The following is a 26,337-nucleotide window of genomic DNA, read 5'->3' on the forward strand; positions in this document are numbered from 1 at the left end:
TGAGCCGTGGAGAAAGATCTCTGCCCCCCCCTCGCCCACCTAGTGGGCATGTTGCGTTCACGTGGGTATTGCGTGAGCATGACACACCCACAAAAGCGCGGAGGTTCCCCCACCACCCCACTGCGCACAGAGCCCACCTCCCAACTGGTCCGCAGTCCCAAAAAGGTTGGGAACTGCTGGATTACAGGATAATTTTTTTGTTTCAAGCTAATGTTTATAATTACAGGAGATAAGCTTTCTACTTCCAAAAGATCATGAATGTATAATTACCTTTTGAAATTCTTCCATGCAAGCAAGCCTTTCCTTCCAGTTGCCACTATCTAACTGCTGCAGGCAAGCAGCTGGGAGGACAGCTGAAGCCTTCTCCTCACACATCTCTATCTATTAACAAAAAGGAAGGAAGACATAGAAAGAAAGTTAATTTTCTGGTGGCCATAACTTGTATTCTACACACAGTTCACCTGTGCTCTTCATGTAAGCTATAACATGGGAAATATACATAAGATAGTTCAGTTTAAAAATACAACCATGTTATGTCTGAAACTCACATTGTATTGTAAAGTACTACTGATACATTTCTTAAGAGCAGAGACACGTCAGCTTGGCACCTCACAGAACTGGTATAAAATGTCTCACACTGTTTTTTTTAATACAGCTGAAAATAACCAAGCATTCACATACACAATACATAAACTAAAATACCACTTTTAATAATGCACTAAACTCACATTCCCAAGTTCTCTGGTCCCTTACCACCTTCAAAAGATGAACATTTGCTGTATCCACACAAAATGTCAGAATATTTCAATTAAAATGAAGAAGGATGTTATTTGGCACAGAACAGAATTCCTATCCTAACACTCCCTGATTAATATTGATATTTTGATTCTCCTTCTCCAGCAAACTCATAAGCTGTCACAAGGGAATTCAGTTCCTCCTTAAAGTAAATCTAAAACAGTAGTAAAATATAAGATTAATTCAAAAAGAAAATTTGATCCAGCTAATTTTGTATCTCACTCTACAGAAATATCACTACATGCAACTGTAAATAAGACATAAAACCATACTGCAAAAAAAAAAAAAAAAAAAAAAAAAAAAAAACTGAATTTGGTTATTTTTTCCTCATGAGAACAAAATAAGCAAATTAGTATAAAACATGGGAGGTTGCATTGGGTTCTAATACGATAAATGTACCAACCGAAAGCTCTGGCTCAAATATTTCCTTTACTTCAGTTCCCTTCTTGCCTTTTGTTCCAGAACTTACAGCTCCACCAGCAGTAGCTGGCTTGGCCTTCTTCGATGGCCCACCGACCTAAGTACAAAAAGAGTAAGTTTTTTAAAAACCTATTTCTAAGAAAGATGGAGACAGTATAAGACGAAAGAAAAGGCACCAGAACGCTAACAAAATGAGACAGATACTCTATCCGAAGAGGTCTCCACCCAATGTCTCTCTACCCAAAAGACCGGATTTTTTTATTACTGCCTGAGAACTTTGTTATTCTCAGAGGCCTTTGTCAAAGCAGTGTCTGATGATCTATGGTGATCCTAATAGGGTTTTCAAAGTGTATGAAACACATCAGGGGTGGTTTCCAATTGCTGAGAGACAACTGCAATACAAGGTCTCCCAAGACCTAATGCATATCTCTATCCACTGTACCACTATAGCTCTCATAGATGTATATGCATACATATATATATGTGCACATTTTATGTATTTTAACTATTCTTGGGTATCTTAGCTGTCTCAAAATTCAGTTGTTTTCCATTATTTATTGTAGCCACTTCAACTATTTCATGGGGGCAAACCCTTGAAGAACAAAAAACAAACAGCAATGTTAACTTCCTATCGTATTAATTTTTTTTAAGTACTGAATACAATTTGAACATTTTTGTACAGTATCTGAGCTCTTAGGCAGAAGCAAGTGGCAGTTATCTCTTGAAAAGTGTGAACAGGCACAGGATTCTCAGATTTTTAACCCGTGAAGTCTGCAGGAATCTCCCCAGGCCAAACATCTGGGGATTTAAATCAAGAAATCAAAGATCAGATGCATGTTTATAGGTTTTTTTTTTTACAGCTAATGAATGTAGATTCTGACAGCCATTTTCATTCTGTGGAGAAAACAAGAGACAGTGGTAGGCAGGGCTAAGCTCTGTAGGAGATGCAATGGATCACGGGTAGAGTAGCCCTTCTCCATTAAGCTTTACGCAGCAAGTCTCACAAAAAACAAAAACAAAACTACCAGACCTATAATCTTTTGTAGCTCCCATAGAACCTAGCCTTGCCAACCCATTTCCCCTGTCTTCTCCACAGGATGAAAACGGCTGCCAGAGTCTGAGTTCATTAGCTCTTAAGAATTTTAAAACACCTGTCAGGACGTTGAATTCTTGACTAAAGCCCTCAGAAGTCTGGCTAGGAGAATTCTGGAAAACCTCAGAGGGTCCTTGTCCATGAATTCTGCAAATGCCATGCCTATGTGTGAATATGCAAGCAGTTTTTCTATCAATGTAGGGACAGTCATATTACAAGTTACTGTAATTTTCCATACCTTAGCAGCAGGTGCCTTTTTCACTGGACCAGATTTGGCCACATTATCTTTTGTGTCTTTATCACCAGCAGCCCCCGAAAGAGTTGGAGCCTTCCCAGCAACAGGTTTGTTCTCCTTTCTGTCAGCTCCTCCAACAACTCTACCTCCAGCAGCCAGCTCCACTTTTTCAGCACACTCTTTGATCTAACAGACAGAATTAGGAAAACAAAGACATTGATGTAATTCTTTGTTCATCATGTGCTTTCATGATCTAGTATATTCACATCTTAACTCCAATGAAAAGGGTTTAAAGTTGTTATGTGCCACCAAGTCACATCTGAATTACAGTGGTGCCTCGCTTAACGAGCGCACCGTATAACGACGAAATCGCATAGCGATGGGGTCTCAGTGATTGCAAATGCAATCGCATACCGATGGCCCCTATGGGCAAAACTCGCTTTGCAAAGATCGGTAAGCATTTCGCTTACCGATCTTCGCAAAACGAAGCCCGACGATCAGCTGTTCGGCGGCTCCAAAATGGCCGCCGGAAGCCCCGAAATGGCCGCGCACAGCGTTTTCGCGCCCTGCCCTTGCTTAACGAGGGCACGAAAATGGCTGCCGGACCCGGGAAGCATCGCTGAACGGTGAGTTTTCGGCCCATTTGGAACGCATTAAACGATGTTTAATGCGTTCCTATGGGCTTTTGTCCCGTTCAGCGATGTTTTGCCATAACGAAGGTTAATCCGGAACGGATTAACCTCGCTATGCGAGTCACCACTGTATAGTGATTAACAGAGGTGCGCTATTACCAGGATACACCAGGTGGCGCTAACAATAGAAAACTTCCCTGAGAGATGAAGACGCCAAAAATAATATGTAGTGTTGATAGAAGAATAGTATTATTTACAGAATATATACAGCTTAGTCCTTGTTTCCAGTCCGAGGTCACGCATAGCAGTTCAACAGGGTTCAATGCGTAAATCAGAGTCAAAGTCCTTGTAAATTAGTTCAGTAGTCATTTACCATATGAGCAGTCCTGAAGCCAAAGTTCTTCTTCCAATATAGCACAAAGACACGGCTTCTTCCAGGATCTCTCCAACACAGCACCACGACACCAAAACCAACCAACCCACAGAGTGTGTGTGTTGGGTCTGCTAGCTTTATCTCAGGATTATCCAATCCTGAGATTTCTTCCTCAGCTATCACAATTAACTCAGCTGTATAAATTCTAGCTATACATATTTCTACAGCTCTGACCCTGACAAATACTTACAGAATTGTATTCAACAATTCCACCAGGTTTAATTTAAACCTGTCAATCTCCTCCAATTGTTGAATTCAATTCTTACACATATATACATCTTTAAATTGTTCTACAATTTTCACATCACTAAATATTTACATTCACATTTATTTCATTTTAATCCCAACATGTTACAAGCTCTTTCATGCTTTGTGGGTCCTAATACCTTGGTTAAACAGTCAGCAATATTCTTTTCAGTTTCACAATAAATCAGTTCTATTAATCCATTTTCTATGCTTTGTTTTACATTTTGGTATCTGATATCAGTGTGCTTTGATCTACTTTTAACGTTTGGAGAATTTGCCATCTGAATGACTGCCCGGTGGTCTTCATTAACTGTTATTGGATCTTGTAAAAATATCCCTAGATCCTGTGCTAATTGTTTGTAATAAACAAGATCAGTACGTAGTTCCGATACAGCAGCATATTCTGACTCAGCAGACGATAAACTTTTGCCTTGCTGTTTTCCAGTTTACTAAACTTCCACCTAAATGTACTGTCATGCCTGAAGTAGACCTTCTTGTTATGATATCACTTCCATAATTAGCATCAGAATAAGCAGTTATGATTAACTCTCCCTTTGGCTCTAAATATAATTGTTTGTTTTGTGTCTCCTTTAAATATCTCAACACTCTCTTAGCAGATTGCCAATGTTTTTCATTTGGCTTGCACACATTTCTTGACAATAAATTTACTGCTAAAGATATGTCAGGTCTTGACCATCTACTAAAGTATAACAGACTACCAATTAAAGATCTATACAAATCAATATCACATTTTCTTTTTCATATTCAACATTCATTGGAGTTACAGCACCTTTGCATTTTTCCATGTTGTACTGCTTTAATAGCTTCATTATTTTGTTTCTCTGAACTATCTTAAATCCTTTAGCATATCTTTTTATTTCTACTCCTAAATAGTTGCTTATCTCACCTAAATCTCTCAATTTATATATTTTTTTCAACATTTGAATTATGTCATCAGCAGATTTCTCACTCTTTGTAAATATAGCTATGTCATCAACAAAAATCAATACAATAGCTTGTTCATCTCTTCTTATAAATAGACAAGGATCTGCTTTTCCTTGTGAAAATCCGTTACCTTTGAGAGTTTTGGATACGTGTTGATTCCATTCGTACCCGCTTTGCCTCAATCCATATAAGCACTTTTTCAGTAACCAACATTTGCCCTTTTTTTCAATACTAGGTGGTATTTTCATATAAATTGTATGTTGCAGGTCAGCATATAAATAAGCTGTCTCAATATCTATATGTCTAGAAACTAGATTGTGCTTAGCTCCATATGTCAACACGAATCTCAATGTCTCCTGTCTTAATGCTGGAGCAAATATTTGATCGTAATCATCAGAAGTTTGAGAATATCCTTTCGTAACTAGCCTTGCTCTGTACCTTAAATTACCATCGGCATCTACTTTCTTCTTAAATACCCACCTGCATCCTATAATTTTACAGTTATCAGGTTCCTCAACTTCCTCATATACTTTGAGCTATTTTAGAGAATTTAACTCTTTCTCTAATGCTTCTTCCCATCTTTCTTGCTCATTTTCTGGCATATTGCTTATATCCTCATACGTTTCAGGCTCTGTCACATTAAGCCAGTAATATGTTTCTGGCTTATATCTATCTGGTGTTTTACGCTCCCTGGCTGATCTCCTAGGCAATTCCCTCTCCTCCTCAGGAGTTTCCCTCTCCTCTTAGGTTGATGGAACTTCATTATCTGGCTGTGGTTCAACAGGTTCTGTTTCTTTCTTAATTACCTGTTCTGGTTGAGAGTTCTCCTCATTACCACTATCTTCACCATTCTCCTGCATTTCTGGTGTTTGTATGATGGTTTATGGAGGCATACTGATTTTGTCCCAATAAGTGTGTTCATTAAATGAAGCACTGGTGCTAATAACCACTTTGTTTGTGTTGGGTAATCCAAATCTGAATGCCTTTCTATTTTGTTGATAACCTAAAAAATACATCAGTTGGCCTTCTTATCACCCTCTCTTCTAGTTTCCTTAGGGATGTGGACCCATGCTGGAGACCCAAAAACATGTAGAAATTTCAAAATAGGTTTCCTCCCTGTCCAGATAGTATATGGGATATTATTTATTCCATTGTGCCAAAGAATATTCAAGTAAAAATTAGCACAAAGAATAGCCTCTTCCCAGTATCGATCTGAAAGTTTACTTCCTCTTATCATCGCCTCAGCCATGTTTTGAAGTGTTTGACCCCTTCTTTCTATAAATGCATTTTGTGTTGAGGTATAAGGAGCTGATTTCCTATGAGTAATTCCATGTTTACTGAAAATTGCCTGGAATTTCGCAGTTGTAAATTCAGTCCCATTATCTGTCTGTATCTATTTAACCTTTCTACCAGTTTTCCTTTCTACAAATTTTAACCATTTTTCAAATTCAATATGTGTTGAACTTTTATCTTTCATCAAGTAGCAGAAACCGAATCTAGATTTCTGATCTTGGATTGAAAGTATGTACTTTGCTCCTCCTAATGATGCACGTTTAGGTCCTATTAAATCCATTAATACAAGGTCTAAAATATTGTCAACTTGTACATTACTGCATTTCTTAGTAGGAGCACTTTTACTCTTAACTAATTGACATGCTTCGCAGTTTACGTTCTTATCACACTGCTTTAAATTTACTCCCACTGAGTTCTCTATACGTAAAGTTTTATAATTAGCATGCCCTAATCTCAAATGCCACAAGTGATTACAATCCCTATGTGGACATATATTTTCATATACATTGTTAGCTTTTACACTGTTCAATCTGTATAGATTGTTTCTAATATAGCAATTCAGCTTTTCATTGTTTTCACCAATAATTACACATTTACTCTTATAGAATGTGCTAATAAATCCATCCTTAGCCAATGAACAGATAGTAAATCATGTTTAAGTTTTGGCACATATATTACATCAATTGGCTGATTTAAACACAGTAATTTTACTTTGTCAGTGATCCCAACAGCATTTCCAAAGTCCATAGACACTCCCCAGCAAGTTTCCATGGCCAAGTATGGATTTGAGCCCAGGTCTCCTGAAGTCCTAGTTCATCTCTCTATCGACTACATTACATTGTCTCTCAATGTAATTCTTTACTATATAACCAGCACCACCCACATAGTCACCACATTATTACATTACTTCACAAACTATAGAACCTGTGTTACTGCCAAAATGCTACTGCCACTGAACTACACAGACTGCTCTGTTTATTTCAAGTTTTCATAACATGTCTCTAAAACAAAATTAATGCCAAATACAGAAATCTTACATGATGAAAACTTAATGGTAGTTTATTTAACACATGGACTTTTAGATTATATTGTTTTATAGAATCTAAAGCTTATAAAGAGCTCATACACAAGTGGAAGAAACTCCAGAACTTTAAACAGTGGTGTCTAAGGCAAGGATAATGCTCTATGGACCCCAAGCAATTCTCTCTCTTCAGATTAGTGCAATCATGTTCTCCTACATTTTCTGGTCGGAGAAAAAATCCTACACATGGCTGTGTGACAGATAGTAAGCCAGAGTGGAAAACTGCTTGTGTCACTGCTCTTACACAGTTATCCCCAACAGGATTTTGGCTTGTGTGTCTAACCCACTAGCAAACCTTGGGATCACCATGCTGCTCTATTTAAACACTACAATGTTGTGAAGTTCCAGCATCAAAAAGTACAACTTACCCGGTCTAACTTCAGTTTGTCCACATCTGTCAGGAATGGATTCACAGCTTTCTCACCTACTACTTTCAAAGCAGTACCCAAGGCTTCAAATGCAGCATCTCTAACCTCAGGAGCCGAATCATTAATATGCTGTAGCCAAACACAAGACCTGAATATTCACTCAGACAGATTGCAAAATCACACTAAACGCAAAGCAGTTATTTTTCAAAAACATTCCAGCAATTAGAATTATAATAAAAGGATAAAAATTATGCTTGTTTTAACAAAAATACAAACAAATTTATATCAAACTTGTAGGTGTTTTTAAGTTCAAGCAAGGACATATTAAACACACGACAAAACAAAGGCTTTAAAGTAAGTCCTATAAAACCTCTGTTGGACTAAGCTCTGTTGAACTTAGAAAGGCCCCTTCCACTGAAGACAACTAGTTATTTCACTGGCCTTTTCTTTAAAATGACTATTGACTGTGGAATAAGATAGCAAACACTATGATTAACCAATTCTTTCCAGAGAAAGTAATAAATAAATCTGTAACTTGAAAACACATTTCTACTTTCTTATCTCCAAGAAACAGTCTGAATCACACTTGCCTCTGAAGATCTAACTCTCCGAGCCAATTTTAAGCAAGACCAAGCACAAAAAATATAGCTATAGCAAGTGAAGTCATGGCACTTAGCCAAGTCACTTGGGCTCTTGCAGTCCTTAAATGCTCAGACATATTCTAATTGTCTTCTCTTGACTCTGGATATTTCGAGAACTGCTGAAAGAGTTTTGCTAAATGTTCCATTATTTTAGTGCATACTAGCACAAGAAATGGCCATGTGACCACGGAAGATTGTCTTCGGACAAACGCTGGCTCTATGGCTTGGAAACGGGGATGAGCACCGCCCCTAGAGTCGAACACGACTGGACAAAAATTGTCAAGGGGAACCTTTACCTTTATCTTTACCTAGCACAAGAAAAACTACAGAATATTCTCCAACATTATGTATCAGCAGATATCTTCTACACAAAAGGTGTAACTTTTGGAGACAAATTGCTTCCAATTAAGAAATGTCCATAGATGCTATCTGTTGTGTACTTAGTTGTACAACTCAATAAGTAACAAGTAAGATTTATGCGGTCTGAAGAGAAACCAGAATATATTAATAAGTAACAAGTAATGTCTATGAAGATTTAACTTGACTCAATTCACTTCCAAAAGTTAACATCTTTTGCATGCAAGCACAAGATTTCAGGTATTCTCTCCAGTTCAACACATGCCTCTACGACATCAAATCAAGTACTAAAGAAGAAACATTTTTTACCTTAAGGAGAGCAGCACAGAAAGGCTTGAGTAGGGCCTTGGGCAAAGTAGAAGGAGTGCAGTGACGGAAACTTCTTGCAATGAAGAGGGAGGTCTGCTGCTTGATGGTTGGGTTTTTGTTATCCATCACAGCCAATATATCCTCACTGAGATTTTGGAGTGTAGTCTAAAATGTTTGGATAATGGAACTTAGTTTCAATGAAAGAAAAACCTATCAGTCTTGTTCAGAATATAGATAGCCATGTACTTACTGTAAGGAATATGGCATCGATGGCTTCTTGCAAAGCTTGCACCACCTGAGGCTTCTTCTCTTTGAACTTTTCCAGGATAGTTGGGACGACCTATAAAATTTTAACTGAAGTGTTAAAGTAGTAAAAATTCATCTCCTGAATGCTCTCCTGGAGCACAAGAATACTCACATCTGTCCCATACGCAGGAGAGGGAAAAATCACGTAATCATAATTTACTTTTACAGCATCAACGAATACTGCAAAAGAGAACCTACCCTTTAAAGAAATATCACATGTATGTGTAAGATTGTGTGTGATATCTTATTTTAAAGGGCAGATTCTCTTTTGCAAGCCTTAGAAAATTTACTAATCTATCCAGATTACAGCATCTCAATTGCATAGAATACCTTTAGCAAAATAAGTCCAACACACATTGCTAGACTCGTGTTGTTAGAAATTTAACAGAATGAAGTTTTTACATTTAAGCAGTCAAAAATAATAATATCCCAGTTCTGAGCTGTAAACTTCAGCTGTTTTATTCTCTAAACTGCAAATAAGCAGAGTACCACTTACATGACCTGCATACTGTCCAAATTTCTTTCTGAGTCCAGTAGCCAATCCAGCAAGGCATTTAGCAGCTAAAGCAACCAACATCACATTGGTATCTTTTCCAACAACCTATCAGGAAAAAGTAATGTTAATAATCCAGTTGCAGAAATCTGAAGAGTATAGCTACAAAAAGCATTGAAAAGGCATTCCAAGCCCATCAAATGCAGCAGTGAAGTGCAATAAACCCACTGAGATCCAGATGTTGGCTTTCCCATCCCATCACTCAATCTTATGTTGTACTACATAATTAAATGGTGCTCCCACGTATCCGAGTATAAGAGTGTATGAATCCTAGGCTGTTCACTTTGGGAGAACATTACTTGAACTCCCTGTATGTACATATATAACAACTCTTACATACTTGTGTACATGAGCTTCACTTCTACAACCACACAGACAATTAAAGTTGTCTCTCATTAGCAACTCAAGGATGTTGGGTGATTATCATAATCACACTCTGTATTTATTAATACAAAACAAAAAAAACATTTGGAAGTATTCTAATTGTGTATCCCTGCATATGCATGTGATCAATGTGTTTGAGTGATAAACAGATACTTGCCTTCTTAAGAGCTTTCACCAAATCTGCATAGTCTCCAGCTTCCAGCTTCGGATTTTTAACCAGTAGTTCAACTGCTTCCAAAGCTTCTTTCCTCTCCTGCCATTTTTTGGCCTCCTGCAATGTAAATCATTAAGAACATATGCTTGAATCTTGAAATTTCTAGGATTTGCAGAGTTGGCTTCACATGCATGCTTACTAGATTTACAGTATAATTTTTTCAATGCATATTGAGGAAAATACATACTGTATATATTTCTGCACCAAATATTAACTGACACACAAAAGCTACTATGAAGAACATGGATTCTGTGTTACAGAGACACAGCTTGCCTTGTATTACATCTGCATTTTTTTATCACTTGAAAGCATACACTTTGGTTATGTGCCAGCACCTGCACGCACTAGGGAGAGAGATATCTTCAAATGGCAACTTTACTGCATTCAATCATGAGAATGCATTCAATGACACATCACAAAAGGCGTTGTTATTGTTATTATTGATGATGAAGATGAAGACAATGATGAGGACAACAACAACAAGAACAGCAACAATATGATTTATAAACTGTCCATCTGGCAGCCAAGGACACCCTGGGCAGTTTACAACAGATAAACAAACAGCAGAATAACAAAAGTTCCCACAGGATAAAAGAATATCCTTGGGTATGAAGCCACATGAACAGGACAACTAAAAATTATATTACGTTGCATATGTTTTTACACAGAATGAGAACCCTAATTGTACCAGAACACAGGGCAGATAAATTTAACAACTATGATTCAAGGGGAAATTGTAGAAAGACTAAAGGTGAAGAATATCAGCACTTACAATTTTATCATAGAAATCTTTAGGAAGCTTGGAGAGAATTTCAACTGCTTCCAGAAGTTCATAAGCATCCACCTGTGGAATAGCTTCATCAGTATCATCTCCACCTGCAAATACAAAATTTAGAAAACACAAATTTGAGCTATTTCTGCTATTGCTTTCATTTTACTGAATATAGCAGTAACATTTTGTAGTTAATGGCTTATATCTAGTTTTTATTTCGCTTATGTTTTATGGCCAGTGTTACATAATAATAATAATTTATTGTCATTGTAAGTATATACACAGTATACCCATACAACGAAATTCACAGACACCCAGAGACCAGATACAGTGGTGCCTCACACAACGATGTTAATTGGTTCCAAAAAAATCAACGTTGTGTGAAACATCGTTCTGTGAAACACCATTTCCCATAGGAATGAATTGAAAAACGGTTAATCCGTTCCAATTGGAACAGATTGCCGTCTTTAAGTGAAAAAACCCATAGGAAACATCGTTGAGTGAAACAATGTTTCCTCCATTGGAATGTATTGAAGCCGACTCAATACATTTCAATGGCTTTGCGAAGTCCTTTTTCGCTCCTGTAAAAGTGCCTTACAGTGTTTGGAACGGGTTTTAAATGCTTGCAATCGTTAGCCCACCTCCTGAACCCTATGCAAACTTAATTTGATGTTGTTCTGAGTCGTCCTTAATTTTTAGTGATTTTTTGAATTTTCTCTCATTGGAACTTATTGAACTTTCCGTCCAATGCATTCCAATGAGACAAAATTCAAAAAATCACCAAAAATTAAGGACGACTCAGAACAACACCAAATTAAGTTTGCATAGGGTTCAGGAGGTGCGCTAACGATTGCAAGCATTTAAAACCTGTTCCAAACATTGTAAGACCCTTAAAAATGAGCGAAAACGGAAGAGCTTCAAAAGCACTGAAGCCGGCTTCAGTGCTTTTGAAGTCTTTTCCGATGTCCCTTTTCGCTCATTTTTAAGGGTCTTACAATGTTTGGAACAGATTTTAAATGCTTGCAATCATTAGCCCACCTCCTGAACCCTATGCAAACTTAATTTGGTGTTGTTCTGAGTCGTCCTTAATTTTTGGTGATTTTTTGTTTTCCCTATTTAAATGCATTGAACTGTCCATTCAATTGATTTAAATGGCGAAAATAAAAAAATCACCAAAAATTAATGAAGACTCAGAACAAAACCAAATTAAGTTTGCACATGTTTCACAAGGTGCACTATGGAATCCAAGCATTTAAAACAGGTTTCAAACATTTTAAGACACTTTTAAATGAGCAAAAAGGGACATCGTTAAGTGAAATTCCCCCATAGAGAACATTGTTAAACGATGGGGGAAATTCCTCAAAAAAACTCATCGCTGTGTGAATTCATCGTTGTATGAAGCAATCGTTGTGCGAGGCACCACTGTACATGCACACACATAAAATTCCCCAAACACTCCCCACCCACTAAAAGTCCCCCATTAAAAATACAAACATCATTATGTAGTGTTTGTCAGTAAAACTCTCAGCTGTAAAAAGTTCCAGGTCCAGAGTTACCTCCATCTGCATCCCCACCAGCTGCCTGCTGCTGCTCAAACTTTGCTTTCATTTCTTGCTGGGAGCGAAGGAATCTGGTCTGCTTGGGGGCAGACGATGGCAGTTTGACCCATTCTTCTTCTAGTTCTTTTAACTGAAAGAATCAAAATAACTTAGTTAACTGCTTTTTTAACAAATCATATTTAGTGGAACTCATTAGTATGGTCACTAAAGTCTTCAAGAGAACAAATTCATCCCTTCAGTTAAAACATATCACCATATGCCAAGCATAGCACAATTATTTGGTACGGCAGACTATATTGTATACAGCTGAAATAAACAGACAAAATCTTGTTGGTGTAGTTATACTGGTATAAACCATATCTTGGAAATAAATGAGCTGAAAGTTTACCCCCATTTCATGTCCCAAGGCTCCCTAGGGATCAATTCCCTTTGCCCTGGATAAGCCTTTCAGAGCATCAGGATGGCAGGAGAAAATTGTTAATAGTAAAAATCATTGTCAGATTGCTGCCAGCAGGATTGGAACTATCAGCAGCCATCTGGCAGCAATTTTTTACTATTAAAGGCTTCCACTGCCATCCCAAGGCTCCCCAAGGGCAAAAAGGAGCCTCAGAACCAGAAAAGGGCGGGGAAGCTTTCAACTCATTTAAATTAATTATTTTCTGTATCAGGACCCAGTTTGTGGTTGTGTACATATAACAAGAGGATTTTGCCCAATGATTTCTAATTTGATCTTCTGAAACAGTCACTGAGCCGCGTGGCGCAGTGGTTAAAATGCTGTACTGCAGCTAAAACTGTGCTCACGACCTGGGGTTCAAATCCCAGGTAGCCGGCTCAAGGTTGACTCAGCCTTCCATCCTTCCGAGGTCGGTAAAATGAGTACCCAGCTTGCTGGGGGGGCAATGTGTAGTCTGTATAATTAAAAATTGTAAACCGCCCGGAGAGTGCTTGTAGCGCTATGGGGCGGTATATAAGTCCAATAAATAAATAAATAAATAAATAAATAAACATATACATATACATATACATACATATATATACATATATATATAGGTATACATCAGTTTACAAGCCTAAAGCTCACAATGCTGAAATTGTAACTGTATTATGCAACTGCTGTGATTTTGATGCATTAATTCATTCTCCAATTTAAAAAGGAATCAAGATGAAGATGTTAAAATGTGTCTAAACACAGATGCACCTAAGTGCTGCATAGTTCAAGTAGGCATTAGATGAAAGTTTAGAAAATAGTTTTCATCTTTGCTTTCCAAAGAAGATAGTCCCTATTTCCAGATGTTCTTTGAAACTGGTTGTAGCATTCTCTATTTATTTGATCTATGGTCTATGTTATGTAATATAATGGTTTATGAATATTAATATTGCATAGAGGTGGAGCTGAGACAGATTCTATAAGGGGTGGAGCCTGAGTCAATATTTCAGTCAGAGTGTAAGATTAAGAGAGTTTAAGAGTGTGTAGAGAGAAAGAGACAGTGTAATAGAGAGTGTAGTTTGGGGAAATTCTGAGGAATGATTAACTACTGAAGATATTCATGAATCAATCTATGTATTCAATAAACCAAAGTTTTATTTAAAAGAACCTGAAGTGTGGACCTGAATCTTTCTGAAGTAAATGGTGGCAGCAAGTGAAAAGAGTGAGGTTTGTTTGCCTTCGTGTGCTCTGGGGCTTGAAGGTCAAGCAAGGGGCACGAGGGTGGACATCACACTGGTCTTCTTTGCAATTAGTTAACATCATTGTTAGCTAATAGCACTTATCAGGTTCTGAAATTTTACTCCTTTTGACTCTAATGATATGGCTGGTATACATATCGGCTTTAAAAGAATATTTCTCAAGCTCTGGCTTTTATTTGTGAATTACCTTTCTATTAAAGTATCTGATAAGAACAGGAATTCTTCACTGAACTGCCCAAAATCCTTTGGTCTCACTGCTTTTTGTGTTCTTTCTACAATCTGTACTAGATCTGGCAGGAACACCACCTTTCTAAACTTAACACTGAATGGGAGAACAGGGTCATTCTGTCGCACTTAAGCTCTTAACAGAGCAAAGCATCTAGCAACATGAGATCTTGGAGACCCACAGCCTCTCAGAACGAAAAGTAAGACAAACAGAAGGAAAAAGAAACAAAAATTCAATGGTACCCTTCAAACCAGCATATTTATTTCAGTGCAAGCTTGGTGGACTACAACCTATTTCTTCAGATTATGTCTGAAGAAATTACAATTGTGGATTACAATCAATTTCTTCAGTCTAAAAAGGAGATTGTATTTCATGAAAGCTCACAATGAAATAAATCTTTAGTCTTAAAGTTGACACAATATTTTTCTTTTTATATTGTTTTCATTTTCTTTTTGCCAAAATGACATGGCCAACTCCTTGAAAACATCCTTCCTTCAAATTCTAGGGAAGGGGCACTCAGCAATTAAATACTGTCATTCTCAGTGTTTGTAGAGGGGACAAGGTTGGGAAGGTTGATTTCAGAAAATGTACCCTGCTCTGCTTATGTGCCCTCTTTTTGCTAAAAATCGCAGAACATAATGTCAAGGTTACCTGAAGAGAGTTTATATTTTGTAGCGGAGGCCTTAGAGCGTCCCTTATCCATCGATAGATCTCAACAGCAAGAAGTTTGGCTTCATCTCGAACAGCCTTCTCTCGAGACTCAAAAAGTTTTGGCAATACCTTGATTATTGGCTTCAATGAGATTATTTTGGAGCCAAATTCACTGAAATATAACACAGAGATAGATATGTATGTACATGCCATAACAGTAGTGGTATTTTTTACAAGACAACATTAGCTTCATTGGACAAACATACAGTGCACTGAATATGCTTTCAAAACACGTGTAGTCTGGGATGATTTATGTTAACTGCAAATGTGCAAAACTTCCACTTTTATACCGAATTTGGGGAAAAAGGAACATATTACCAATTTTACAGCAGAGTCCTAAACAAATTTAACCAGAAGCAAGTCTTACTGAGATCAAGGGAATTTATTCCCTTAGGCTGAAGCATTCATTGTGTTCCTTAAAAGGATTCCTATGTGTTCTTTCATTACTTGACTTCAGAATCATGTACTGTACTTTTGGGTCACATGATTTTTTTTGTGATAATGTTTTTATTGTTTTCAGTGTGGAAGAAGTCTAACTTGAAAGTATTGTGCAAGAACTACGATGTCTGCATATAATATGGGTATTGTCGGATACCACATTTTACTAGAAACCTCAAGAACATCTAAGCACATAATTGATGCAAAACTATACAAATTATTGAAAACAGAATGTATTCTTTGAATGAAACAAAATATGTGAAAATTACAGTTAACTACTTCAAAGTTATTTTTTAAAAAAACACCACAAAAGAGGAAACCAGTGTACAGACACATTTAAGATGGGCCTGGAATCCCAGCACAAAAAAGTGAAAACAGTTAATTACAGCAATAAATTCTGCATATTCTCTGCTCTAAAATAATGGTTATATGTTTTTTTCATTTTAACATAAAAGAGCAAGTTCTATAAGTCACTTATGAAACTGTCTCCAATTCTATCCAGTTTGAATGATAATCACTTTAAATGATATTACAGTACCTTAGTGCTCTCCTCAGCGTCTCAATACATGCTACTATGATCTTGGGATTCTTGTTGTCAAAGCCTTTCAGCAGTTCTTCTTGTACTGTTTCCCCCTTCTCAATTTCAATAAACATAAGACATATGTCTATGCCTAGCTCCTTGGCCTTAGCTTTAGGTTGATTGAAGACTTTGTTTACAACTCCAGACACTACTTCTCCTGTTGTTCTTTTAAAAAAAGAGAGAAAGGGGCAATAGCATTTTGGATCCCAGCAAAATTCAGAGTCTCCCTCCCTAGAAATCATTGTCTTCTCTTTTCCAAACTAATTACAGCAATAATTATCCATCCATGTTTGTTTCCTTTAATGCTGGATGCTTACATGTACTGACAAATTATCTCAACCACATTTTCTTTGATTGCAATCAGTTTTCAAAGTAATGTACATGAGTTTCCTAGGTGACTGTGACCAAACCTATACAAAGATGTCCCTGGAACAGGGCTATCTTGCTTTCAAGGATACATACCATGGCCTGGTCACACACATACAGCGCAACACCTGATTTTCTACACTTGACTACCAGCTCAGTGTGTGAACTTTGTCTAGCAAAAATTCAAGCACCTGAGTTGATACAGAAATCAATCATATGATTGCACTATAACATATGTAGGTCTGTCCTCAACATAAAAGGCCCAACATAACAGCCTGTATGTGTTAAACACATACAATCTGTAAGATATTTGCTTCGGAACAATGGCAAACACTATACTTATTCAAAACTTCCATATTTATTTTATAACCCCTCCTAAATACAAGTCATTAAGCCAAATTAGAACTTTTTATACTCCACCTTGCATTTCACTGCAAAGCAAAATGGCAAATTGAAAAATCCAACAACAATGTACTATTAAAAAGGAATTAATTCTTAACTGAGAAAATAAACAAACTTCACTTTATCACATGAATCACTGTAAGTTTTCAATATAAATATGCAGATGAAGGCAAATCAGTTTGGAAGAAACATTGTCCATGCTTTATTTGATTACTCAGTTTTCTTGGGCAAAATCTTACTGCTGTAAAGTTACGCCATGGGGTCAGATAAGGTCATCCTCTGGCACCGGTAAAATATAATTTACACCAGCCATTATCAACAGGGGCAATTTTAATGCCACTGCATAACTTTATGCGAACAGGACTTTTGAATAAAATAAAATTTACTTTTGATGCATACTGTATCAATTGTTAATTAACCCTTAATTTGTAAATGCTACAGTATAAATAACAGTAATGTTAACATCTATCTCTAGGCAAGGAAGTTCCTGGATGAGACAGATTATATAGATCCATTTCAATCTGGCTTCAGGCCTAGTTATGGGGACACAGACTGCCTTGGTCGCCTTGGTGGATGACCTATGCTGTTCATCTGCTCCTGCTTAGCTACTACAGCCCATGACAATAATTGAACAGACCAGGAAACCTCTGCTCATGATTTGTTCAGATCATGGAAATAATGTATCAACAATTAATTTGTCGCTATTCCTAATTTTTAAAAAATGCAATAATGATATTAAAATTAATTAATTAATTAATTAATTAATTAATTAATTAATTAACTTACTTACTTACTTACTTACTTACTTACTTACTTACTTACTTACTTACTTAACTTATATGTTGCCCACTCTACCCAAAGGTCTCTGGGCAGCTTACAACAATTAAAATACAATTAAAAGATAAAACGATTAAAATACAATTAAAATATGCACCCACAAACACAAGTAATTATGGCAATTATTTTAAATAATGAGATTAACAGATTGAATCATAATTAGCAGTTTACTTTTGGAAAGATTCATCATTTTTTGTAATTTTAAATGGACGTTTCAAAGCTTAAAACATTATGATTAATGTAATGACTTAATAAAACAAATGTTTTTGTTTTAACTTCAATGTTAGAATGCTGGCATTAACAGTACCATTTCCAAACTCAGAGTTTTCCCACATTATACTCAAAGTAGGAATCCTCATTTTTGCTCTCTCAAGAAGCAGAAATATAACCCAAGACTTCTGATTTTTAGATGATGGTTCCCTAAGACTGAAACATGCTAGGGATCGTGACTAAACAAAAAAATGAAAGTAATAGCCTGGTTTGTTAAGCCTTGAAAGAGCAGATTTTGTTTAAAGCTTTTGACATATATGGCTCTAACGACACTCTTCAAAGCCCTGTGATTCAATTTAAAGTAGACACTGTTCCCTAGGGCTCTGCAGTTCATCAGCAGGAGAAAAACTTTTGGAATGGGAAAATACAAGGGTAATAAATAAGGAAGATGACACTTTCACAACAATGTTTTCACAAAAAATATTTTCTTCTTGAGTTTCAGAAAGAAAAATTAAGAGTTAAGAAGTTAGTATCTCTAGGATGTCATCTTAATTACTTTTCTATTTTTTGTAAATTGCAAAAGCTTTTACAAACTCTTTCTAGAAGAACTGTATCAAATGACTTACTTTCCTGCTACATGAGCATTTTCGACATAGGCAAGTGCTGCTTCCAAACCTTTCAGCTGCGCTACTGCATTGGAGTCTGTCACAAATTTCTTTATAAGTCCAAGATACTTGGACCATTCAGGGCTCTTCTCATCATCTATCTTCTCAAACAGTTTCAAGGCTTCTTCATACCCATTTAACCGGGCCTTCCACAACTAGAAAGAGAATAGAAACATATCAGTAATAGTTCTGCTTGATTAAGTTGAGCTTCACTAAACAAGACATTAACATTGAAAATGAGCAATTCTGTGACTTCCTCCCTTCATTAGATCCAGACCAGCAAATAAAAGTTGTCTGAATCTTGCTGTTATATGCTGTAAAGTTGCATCCAGCGTATGGTGATCGTACAAATAATCTCCAAAATGACCTGTCCTCAACAGCCCTACTCGCTTTTTGTAAACTCAGGCCATCTCATATTTGGACTTCTTCTTTTCCACTTTTCTCAGCATTACTGCCTTTTCCAAAGAATCTTGCCATCTCATGATATGCCTAAAGTATAAAAGTCTCAGTTTCATCATTTTTGCCTCCCCATATTGTTCAGGCTGAATTTTATCTAGGACCCACTTGTTCATTTTTCTGGCAGTCCAGAAAAACTCTCCTTCTCCAGCACCATGTTTCAAATGACTCAATTTTTCTTCCTGTCAGCTTTCTTTACTGTTCATATTCCACACCTATACACAGTGATCACTGACCAAGAATATAACAGTGTGGATGATCTTGGTCTTCGTCTCCATCCTTACACATTCTTACATTTTTCAAGTCATTTTTGCTTTCTGCCAACAAGATGGGTGTACTCTGTCTATCTTAAATTATTTTTTACACAAATTTTTACTTTATTAATTTGAATCTAGTCTGGTACTAGATAATATATGTTTATGTGGTATGATGTTTTGTGTACAGATCAAACAGGTAAGAGAATTAAATGCACCCTTGTCTGACACCTTCATATTCTGTCTCTTCTTTCTATACTTTCAGAGCAGCTCTCACTTCACTTGAACTACAGGTTCTTCATCATAAGATTCCTCTTAAAGAGTCTGTCATCCTTTTGTCTCTGTTATACAGCTATTCAGTATACTGTTTCCACCTTCTCTTTTGTTTTTCCTGGTCAAATAGTGTGCTTCCCTGTTGGTCTTCCAAGGCTTACATTTCCCTTTGAATTCTTGGATCTTCGGGAAGAGATCTCTCCTGTGAGTACCACTACCTATTTTTATCTATACCAGCCCACAGAAACAGAAACTAATATCTCCACTGCCAATGGTGCACTATTAAGGATTTATCAGTTATACTGTAAAAAAGGAAGTGAACAACACAATTATAGTCTCTATCTTCAAAACACACTTGAAAGAGCTGTTTCCAAATAAGTCTTCAACGATGTCCAGAAATACAATCAACAGCACAGCAACAGAAATAAGTGAATAAATGGATGCTTCATTTTAGAAAGTTCATAGAATAATGTATAAAAAAACAAAAAAGCAAAGTGTGCTGCTTATATATTGGCCCATAGCGCTCTAAGCATTCTCTGGGTGGTTTATAAGTTAATTATGTAATCTATACATCCCCCCCAGCGAGCCAAGTACTCATTTTACTGACCTCAGAAGAATATAAGGCTGAGTCAACCTTGAGCTGGTTACCTGGGATTGAACCCCAGGTCATGAGCACAGTTTTGGCTGCAGTACAGCGGTTTAACCACTACACCAAAGGCTCTTTAAAATTTCATAGAGATAAAAAGAATGGAGGCAACTCAAGTACCATATTTTTCCATTTATAACATGCCCCTGTTTATAAGCCACCCCACCCACTTTTCTAACCAAAAAATATTAAGAAAACTTAGCTTTGAATGTTCAGCCTCTGGTCACAAAGTCAGACATTACGAGTCTCTGTTAATCTGAGCCTACAGGCTCCATCTCCAACAAGGTGTGTTCCAATTGGTTTGTATAGCACCAGCTGACATCAGTTCCATAAGGCTCGTGACTGTAGGAAGCTAAGCCTCATGACTGAAGGAAGCCCATTTACAGAGGCAAGGTATGTGCCATTTCATTCTCTCTTCAGCTATCTCAGCTTAATTCCATGTAAAAGACACCCCTCAATTTTTAGTGTAATGGTTTGACGAAAAAGTAGCATCTTATACACAGAAAGTTATGGTACTTTGATGTCAACTATGGATAGGCTTACCAGCATCTGACAAAGGAAAAAAACTATCTAGAAAGGGAGAATCAGATATAGTCTGAAGAAAAGCTCTACATATTTTCTACAAAAGATTGTAACACCTCTGGAAACAAAAGGGCAGCATAGACCTGGGTAGGTAAAAATGAATGATTTTTAATTGATATAAATTAAAAACATTATTTAAATAATCAAACATCTGATTTTTTAAAACTTAAATCATGATTTAAATCTATCATAGGATTCCTATTAAATCTATCATAGGATTCCCAAATCATTTTGATTTAAATCAAATCCCCCTGGCATAAATAGATACTGGCCTTATTTGTGCCACAGACAAAAATCAACAAATCTACTTTCAGGTACCATCTACCCTCAAGTACTATCTTACTGGTGTTCTAACAAAAATGGTATACACCTGGGATGTTATACACATAGGACTGGATGTAGCCAGTGTAAAACCAATATTTAAGAATATAGCCAAGAAATTACAGGCCAGGTAGCATAATATTAATTCCAGGTAAATTGGTGAAATTATCATTTATACTCTAAGAGTTGACAGCATGAGTCTGGAACAGGATAAAAAATCAGAAGTGCTAAATGGATAAGGAAGAGCAGAAAGAAATTTAAAGATCTGAGTTTGTTGCATAAGGGGTCTATGATGTTTGTTGTCACAGTATGACAACTAATGAAGGTCACAGTGATCTTGCTATTAGATAGCTCCTCTTTTCACAAAAGTTTTACATTGAAATTACAGTGCAAAAATGTCTACTATTCCTAGACATATTTGGAGCTTCTTTATCAAGAATCATTCTTTATCAAGGATTCAAGCCTCTTGATTTATCTGTCTGCTTTTCTCTTCTTTTTAGGCTTTCCATAGGTGACTCATAAGGCAGAAAGTGACAGTTGCAGAGTCACAGTCTGCCAAAATAAATGAATGCAACACAACTGCCACTGTTCAAGTCCATGAGAAGAGAGATCTCATAATTCCTGAGAGACTAGCAGAGCCTTGAATTCAGAGAACATGGATGAGATACTGTGGTTGTGACTGGTAACTAAACTGATCTTGAGGTGGTCCAATTCAGAAGAATGAAAGGACTTAAACATCCAGAAGAGGTGAAATGTGGGAAGAGAACTTTAAACAAATGCAGAAGAAATCTGAACAATGATGGAAGCTGCCATTAAGAAATGTGATTCATTTGGAATGTAGCGTTGAAGGAGAATTCTACAGCTATCATTGACTGCTAAAAAGACAAATAAGTTCTAGACCAATCAAGTTTGAACTTTCATTAGAATCTAATATGGCTTACAACTAAAATGTAAAACTGATGATCTTTTTTAAAGTTTTAAGCATATCTTGATAAGACAAGACTTGCTGAATGTTAGGAAAGGTGGAAGGTAGCAGGAAAAGAGGGAGATCTTATATAAGATGGACTGACTTGAAACAGCAAGCCCATAAAAGAATTAAGTCTACAAGGCTGGGCTGGACTGCTAATGACAGGAGCTTTAGGAACTCATTAATTGATAGGGTAATCCTAAGTCAAAAGAAACTTGACAGCTCATCTCACTCATACAAATACACACAGCAATCTTACCTTGTGTTCACATTTCTGATCAATGGGTAATTTCATCCATTCACTATCATCCCCCATGATGCTTCAGTTTCTTTTAATTCTTCACGGTAATTCCTAGGAAGATAAACAAAAGTTTAGGTAACAATGTACTGTTGTTAGTAAAAGGTGACAGATATAGACTAGCAGATAATGAGAAATCTGGGTGAACCTGAACGTTTAAAAACCCCTCCGACAAGAAAGAGAACACAGTAAACAATTTTAGTCATGGCTTGAATATTCCACAAATCTGGAGTCTGTACATTCCAGTAAGCTGTACTGACATAGAAATCTGAATAGTTTTGTAAGGACAGGAAGCAATGAAATATATAAGATGATACAAGAACTGTGAGTATGACAACAACAACAAATGTTTGACAGACTTGGCAAGAACTACAAGGCTATTTCACTGTGAATGAAACAACATAAAAAAAGCAAGCAGCACCATGCCAACAAGTCAAAAACCTACATGGCATGCCCAAATACTAGCTGGAAATAAACATGGGCTGCTAGAGTACAGATTTTGCTTGTTGGCAAATGGCCTCTTTTTTTTAAAACTCAGATGTCAAATAATGAGAATCACAATTCAAGTGTTACTACTGATGCATATTAAAAATTGCCACTCACATTCTTCACAGTAGTAATCAAAACAGCTTAACAAAGATTCTCCCAAAAGTATTTTTAAATGTCACTGCAGAATGACTTTTTATACCAGTGAATAACATTACACTTTCATTCAAGCTGTAAATGAAATTGTGCATTTGCTTATGCAAAAGCATTACATTATGTAAAACACATTAATAAAAGCTAAAATTAATTATCCAAAATATTCCCCTTTTCTATGTGGAGTTTCTCTCTGGTAGTTTTGTCCAAAAACAATCTCCACCTAGTTCTAATGTATTAAAAATTAAAATAACGAAATGGGGAGCTGCACAAACAAATGCACACAAGCAAAACTTCAGAAGGATGTACCATGTAACTATACTAATAATTCTCAAACCAGACTGGACCTGTAGGCCATGGAATAAATTCAATATTGGTTTCAACTAGAGGAATATCTTTCATGATTCCAACATCTTGTCCCAATTGGACGTGTTCCTTTGTCCTCCAAAGAGAAGAAAAAGCTTTTTTTTTAAAAAAAATCCTTGTATCCACCAGTAATCTAATGCATTTTTAATGACCAATTCATAAGTGGAGGGTAAGCTAGAAAAATCACTTGTGACTATCCATACAAAATTAAACAACATACCTACTGGAACTACTTCTGGTCAATACTGCCTTATCTAATATTAATCATGAATGTTAATAGGAACATGCCCAAATTGTGTCAACAGGAGAGGCTCCTACATTTGCAATGCTTTCTAGGTATTCGCCATAGTTCATGATATAATTCACAGAACTCAAGTTAGTCCAGCACAGTTTCAAGGTAACCTATACTCTACTAAAATGCAAAAGGACGCAACACAAAGTATCTGACCTGAAGGCTATCTTGTCCAACCATCCTAGGACAAGTTTTTCCCACATTATGAAATGATTGTAAGAAACAGCAACACTGAGAACATAAGTAAAACCCAGAAGTCTCAATCAAGCCCATTATACTTTAGCATACCACAGAAAATGCCAGCACTAGCAACCTGCAAGGTTCCCTCATCTGCATGCCACTCCACCCCCTCAGTGGAGGACTCTTTCTCCTCCACACACCTACAGTGATTGTTTCCAGCCCCTTTGGTTCTAATCATCAAACAAAACCCCGCGGGGGGGGGGAGGCACATGCACAAGGGGCAGCAGAGTTTTGTGCAAGAAGGATGGAGCCCCGCCCAGCAGGGATGAAATTTAGAAGGAATGCTGGCAACCAAATTGGCTCAGGGAGCAAGAATGATTCCTCAGAGTAGGGACTAACATAAGAAGCAGTAGCTCAAGGAGGGGAAAGGATCCTTAAAATTCAAAAACCACCAACAATATTTTTTAAAAATACAGTTACAAAACTAAAAGAAAAAATTCTAAAGCCTAGAATATCACAAGTAAAAGGAGAATTAAAAACAGAATTGAAAGCAAGATAAACAATCAAGGGTGCACGATAACCAGTAAGATGTAGGAATGTCAAACAGTCATAGAAATAGCACCAGAATTAAAAATCCCACAGCAGACAAATGCTACAACTTCAGGCAGATTTTGCTATATAGTAGACAAGGGAAAGTGGATTTCCCTCAGGGGTGATTTGCAAAGCCCAGGCCAAGCTTCCGAGACAGTCTTTTCCTTTGTCTCAAGCAATATACTGCAGGAATGATGGAACAGTCAATAATTCCCTGTTGATTATGATAATGAAGGGGCATCCACATATGGAAGAAGGTGATCCTTCACATTCTTCCCTGCATGTATAAGAGTAAAGTAGAAAATCTGGCAATTGTTACAAATAGTAACTACACATACTACTTCTTGTAGAATAATGTCTAAGTGCCCTCATTCAGGAAAAAATTGCCATGCCAGTTTACAAAGGACACATTACCACCAGATGCACCAAGTTTTAAGAATTACAGAGCAGCCAAACTGCTGACTGCACTACAAGATTCTAGTCCTATAATCAATAAATACAATGGAATTGCCAGTGTGGTATAACAATCTGAGCAGAGGTCCAGGATTCAGAAGATTAGGGTTCAAAGCCCTACTCAACCATACAACTCACTGGGTGAACTTGGGTCAATCACACTCTTTTCAGCCTCACCTACCTCAAAACATTGTTGTGAGAATGAGAAAGGAGAAGGAGAAACCTGAATGCCCCTCTGAGATAGTTACAGAAAGGGCAGAAAATAAATGCAACACATACATGTGTAAAAAAATTGCCATCTAAAGCTACTGACATTTAAGACTCAAATAGCAAATAACTTTTGCAGGGCACAACATAAACTGTACTGAAATTTGTTTATATATTATTTCCCTTTTAATGCTACTTCTCAGCTGCCTATTATCTTCGGAAAAATTGTTAAGTGAAGAAAAACAATAAAAGTATTAGCTTTAAGAAAAAAAAAGGATTAGAAGTACAATCTAGGTATTGAAGTGCACTTAACTGAAAGAACCTCTCAGCTGTTTTAGGTCCAGGAATTCTATCGTTATATTAAAAAGAGCCACATAAATTGAAACCAATTTGTACTGGTTGTATTGAATTTACAAAACCTCATATTCAGGTATGTTATACTGAGCAATATTCCATACAGGTAGCTAAAACCTGCTTACAAGTCTCCAGGAGTATTATACTCAATAACACCAAAGATAACAAGAGTGCCCAGAAATTCTTAAAATTAAAACCTTGATGAACCAGCCACAGAAATGCCTTACGAAATAGCAGAGGTTGCTGTAATTAAAAAGGCTGCCGGCCTCAAATAAATGTGATTGTACAATATCTCATTTGCAACACTGCTCACTCATCCAGGTTTCAGAATAGAAGCAACATGGTTTCTAATGGTGGTTCTGGGTTTTTCGGGCTCTTTGGCCGTGTTCTGAAGGTTGTTCTTCCTGACGTTTCGCCAGTCTCTGTGGCCGGCATCTTCAGAGGACAGCAACCAGGCTGCTGTCCTCTGAAGATGCCGGCCACAGAGACTGGCGAAACGTCAGGAAGAACAACCTTCAGAACACGGCCAAAGAGCCCGAAAAACCCAGAACCACCATTAGATCCAGGCCGTGAAAGCCTTCGCAAATATATTCAACATGGTTTCCTTCAAATTACAATATATCCTTTGATGTGAAACATTACAGGAGTCAACAAAACAGCAGCTGAAAGGCAGCTTTTTGTGACCCTTTAGTATTCCAACA

At 36.9% G+C, this 26,337-nt stretch overlaps 1 protein-coding gene across 10 annotated transcripts in view; it reads right to left on the reverse strand.

Moving 5' to 3' along the window:
* CKAP5 (cytoskeleton associated protein 5) overlaps positions 1-26,337 on the reverse strand; it is an 89,247-nt gene that overhangs the window by 49,402 nt on the left and 13,508 nt on the right. For all 10 annotated transcript variants that reach the window (XM_078389753.1, XM_078389760.1, XM_078389757.1 and 7 more), the window contains exons 2-15: positions 22,516-22,608; positions 18,719-18,912; positions 16,236-16,442; positions 15,200-15,371; positions 12,634-12,766; positions 11,078-11,181; positions 10,249-10,362; positions 9,651-9,755; positions 9,099-9,188; positions 8,849-9,013; positions 7,542-7,670; positions 2,547-2,729; positions 1,199-1,312; positions 271-381 (exon numbers count right to left, since the gene is read on the reverse strand). In XM_078389753.1, the coding sequence (XP_078245879.1) occupies positions 271-381; positions 1,199-1,312; positions 2,547-2,729; positions 7,542-7,670; positions 8,849-9,013; positions 9,099-9,188; positions 9,651-9,755; positions 10,249-10,362; positions 11,078-11,181; positions 12,634-12,766; positions 15,200-15,371; positions 16,236-16,442; positions 18,719-18,912; positions 22,516-22,572 (1,878 nt within the window). In that variant the 5' untranslated portion in view covers positions 22,573-22,608. The remainder of the gene's footprint in view (positions 1-270; positions 382-1,198; positions 1,313-2,546; positions 2,730-7,541; positions 7,671-8,848; positions 9,014-9,098; positions 9,189-9,650; positions 9,756-10,248; positions 10,363-11,077; positions 11,182-12,633; positions 12,767-15,199; positions 15,372-16,235; positions 16,443-18,718; positions 18,913-22,515; positions 22,609-26,337) is intronic.

The sequence above is a fragment of the Pogona vitticeps genome, chromosome 1 (assembly GCF_051106095.1).
Source record: "Pogona vitticeps strain Pit_001003342236 chromosome 1, PviZW2.1, whole genome shotgun sequence".
NCBI lineage: Eukaryota > Metazoa > Chordata > Lepidosauria > Squamata > Agamidae > Pogona > Pogona vitticeps.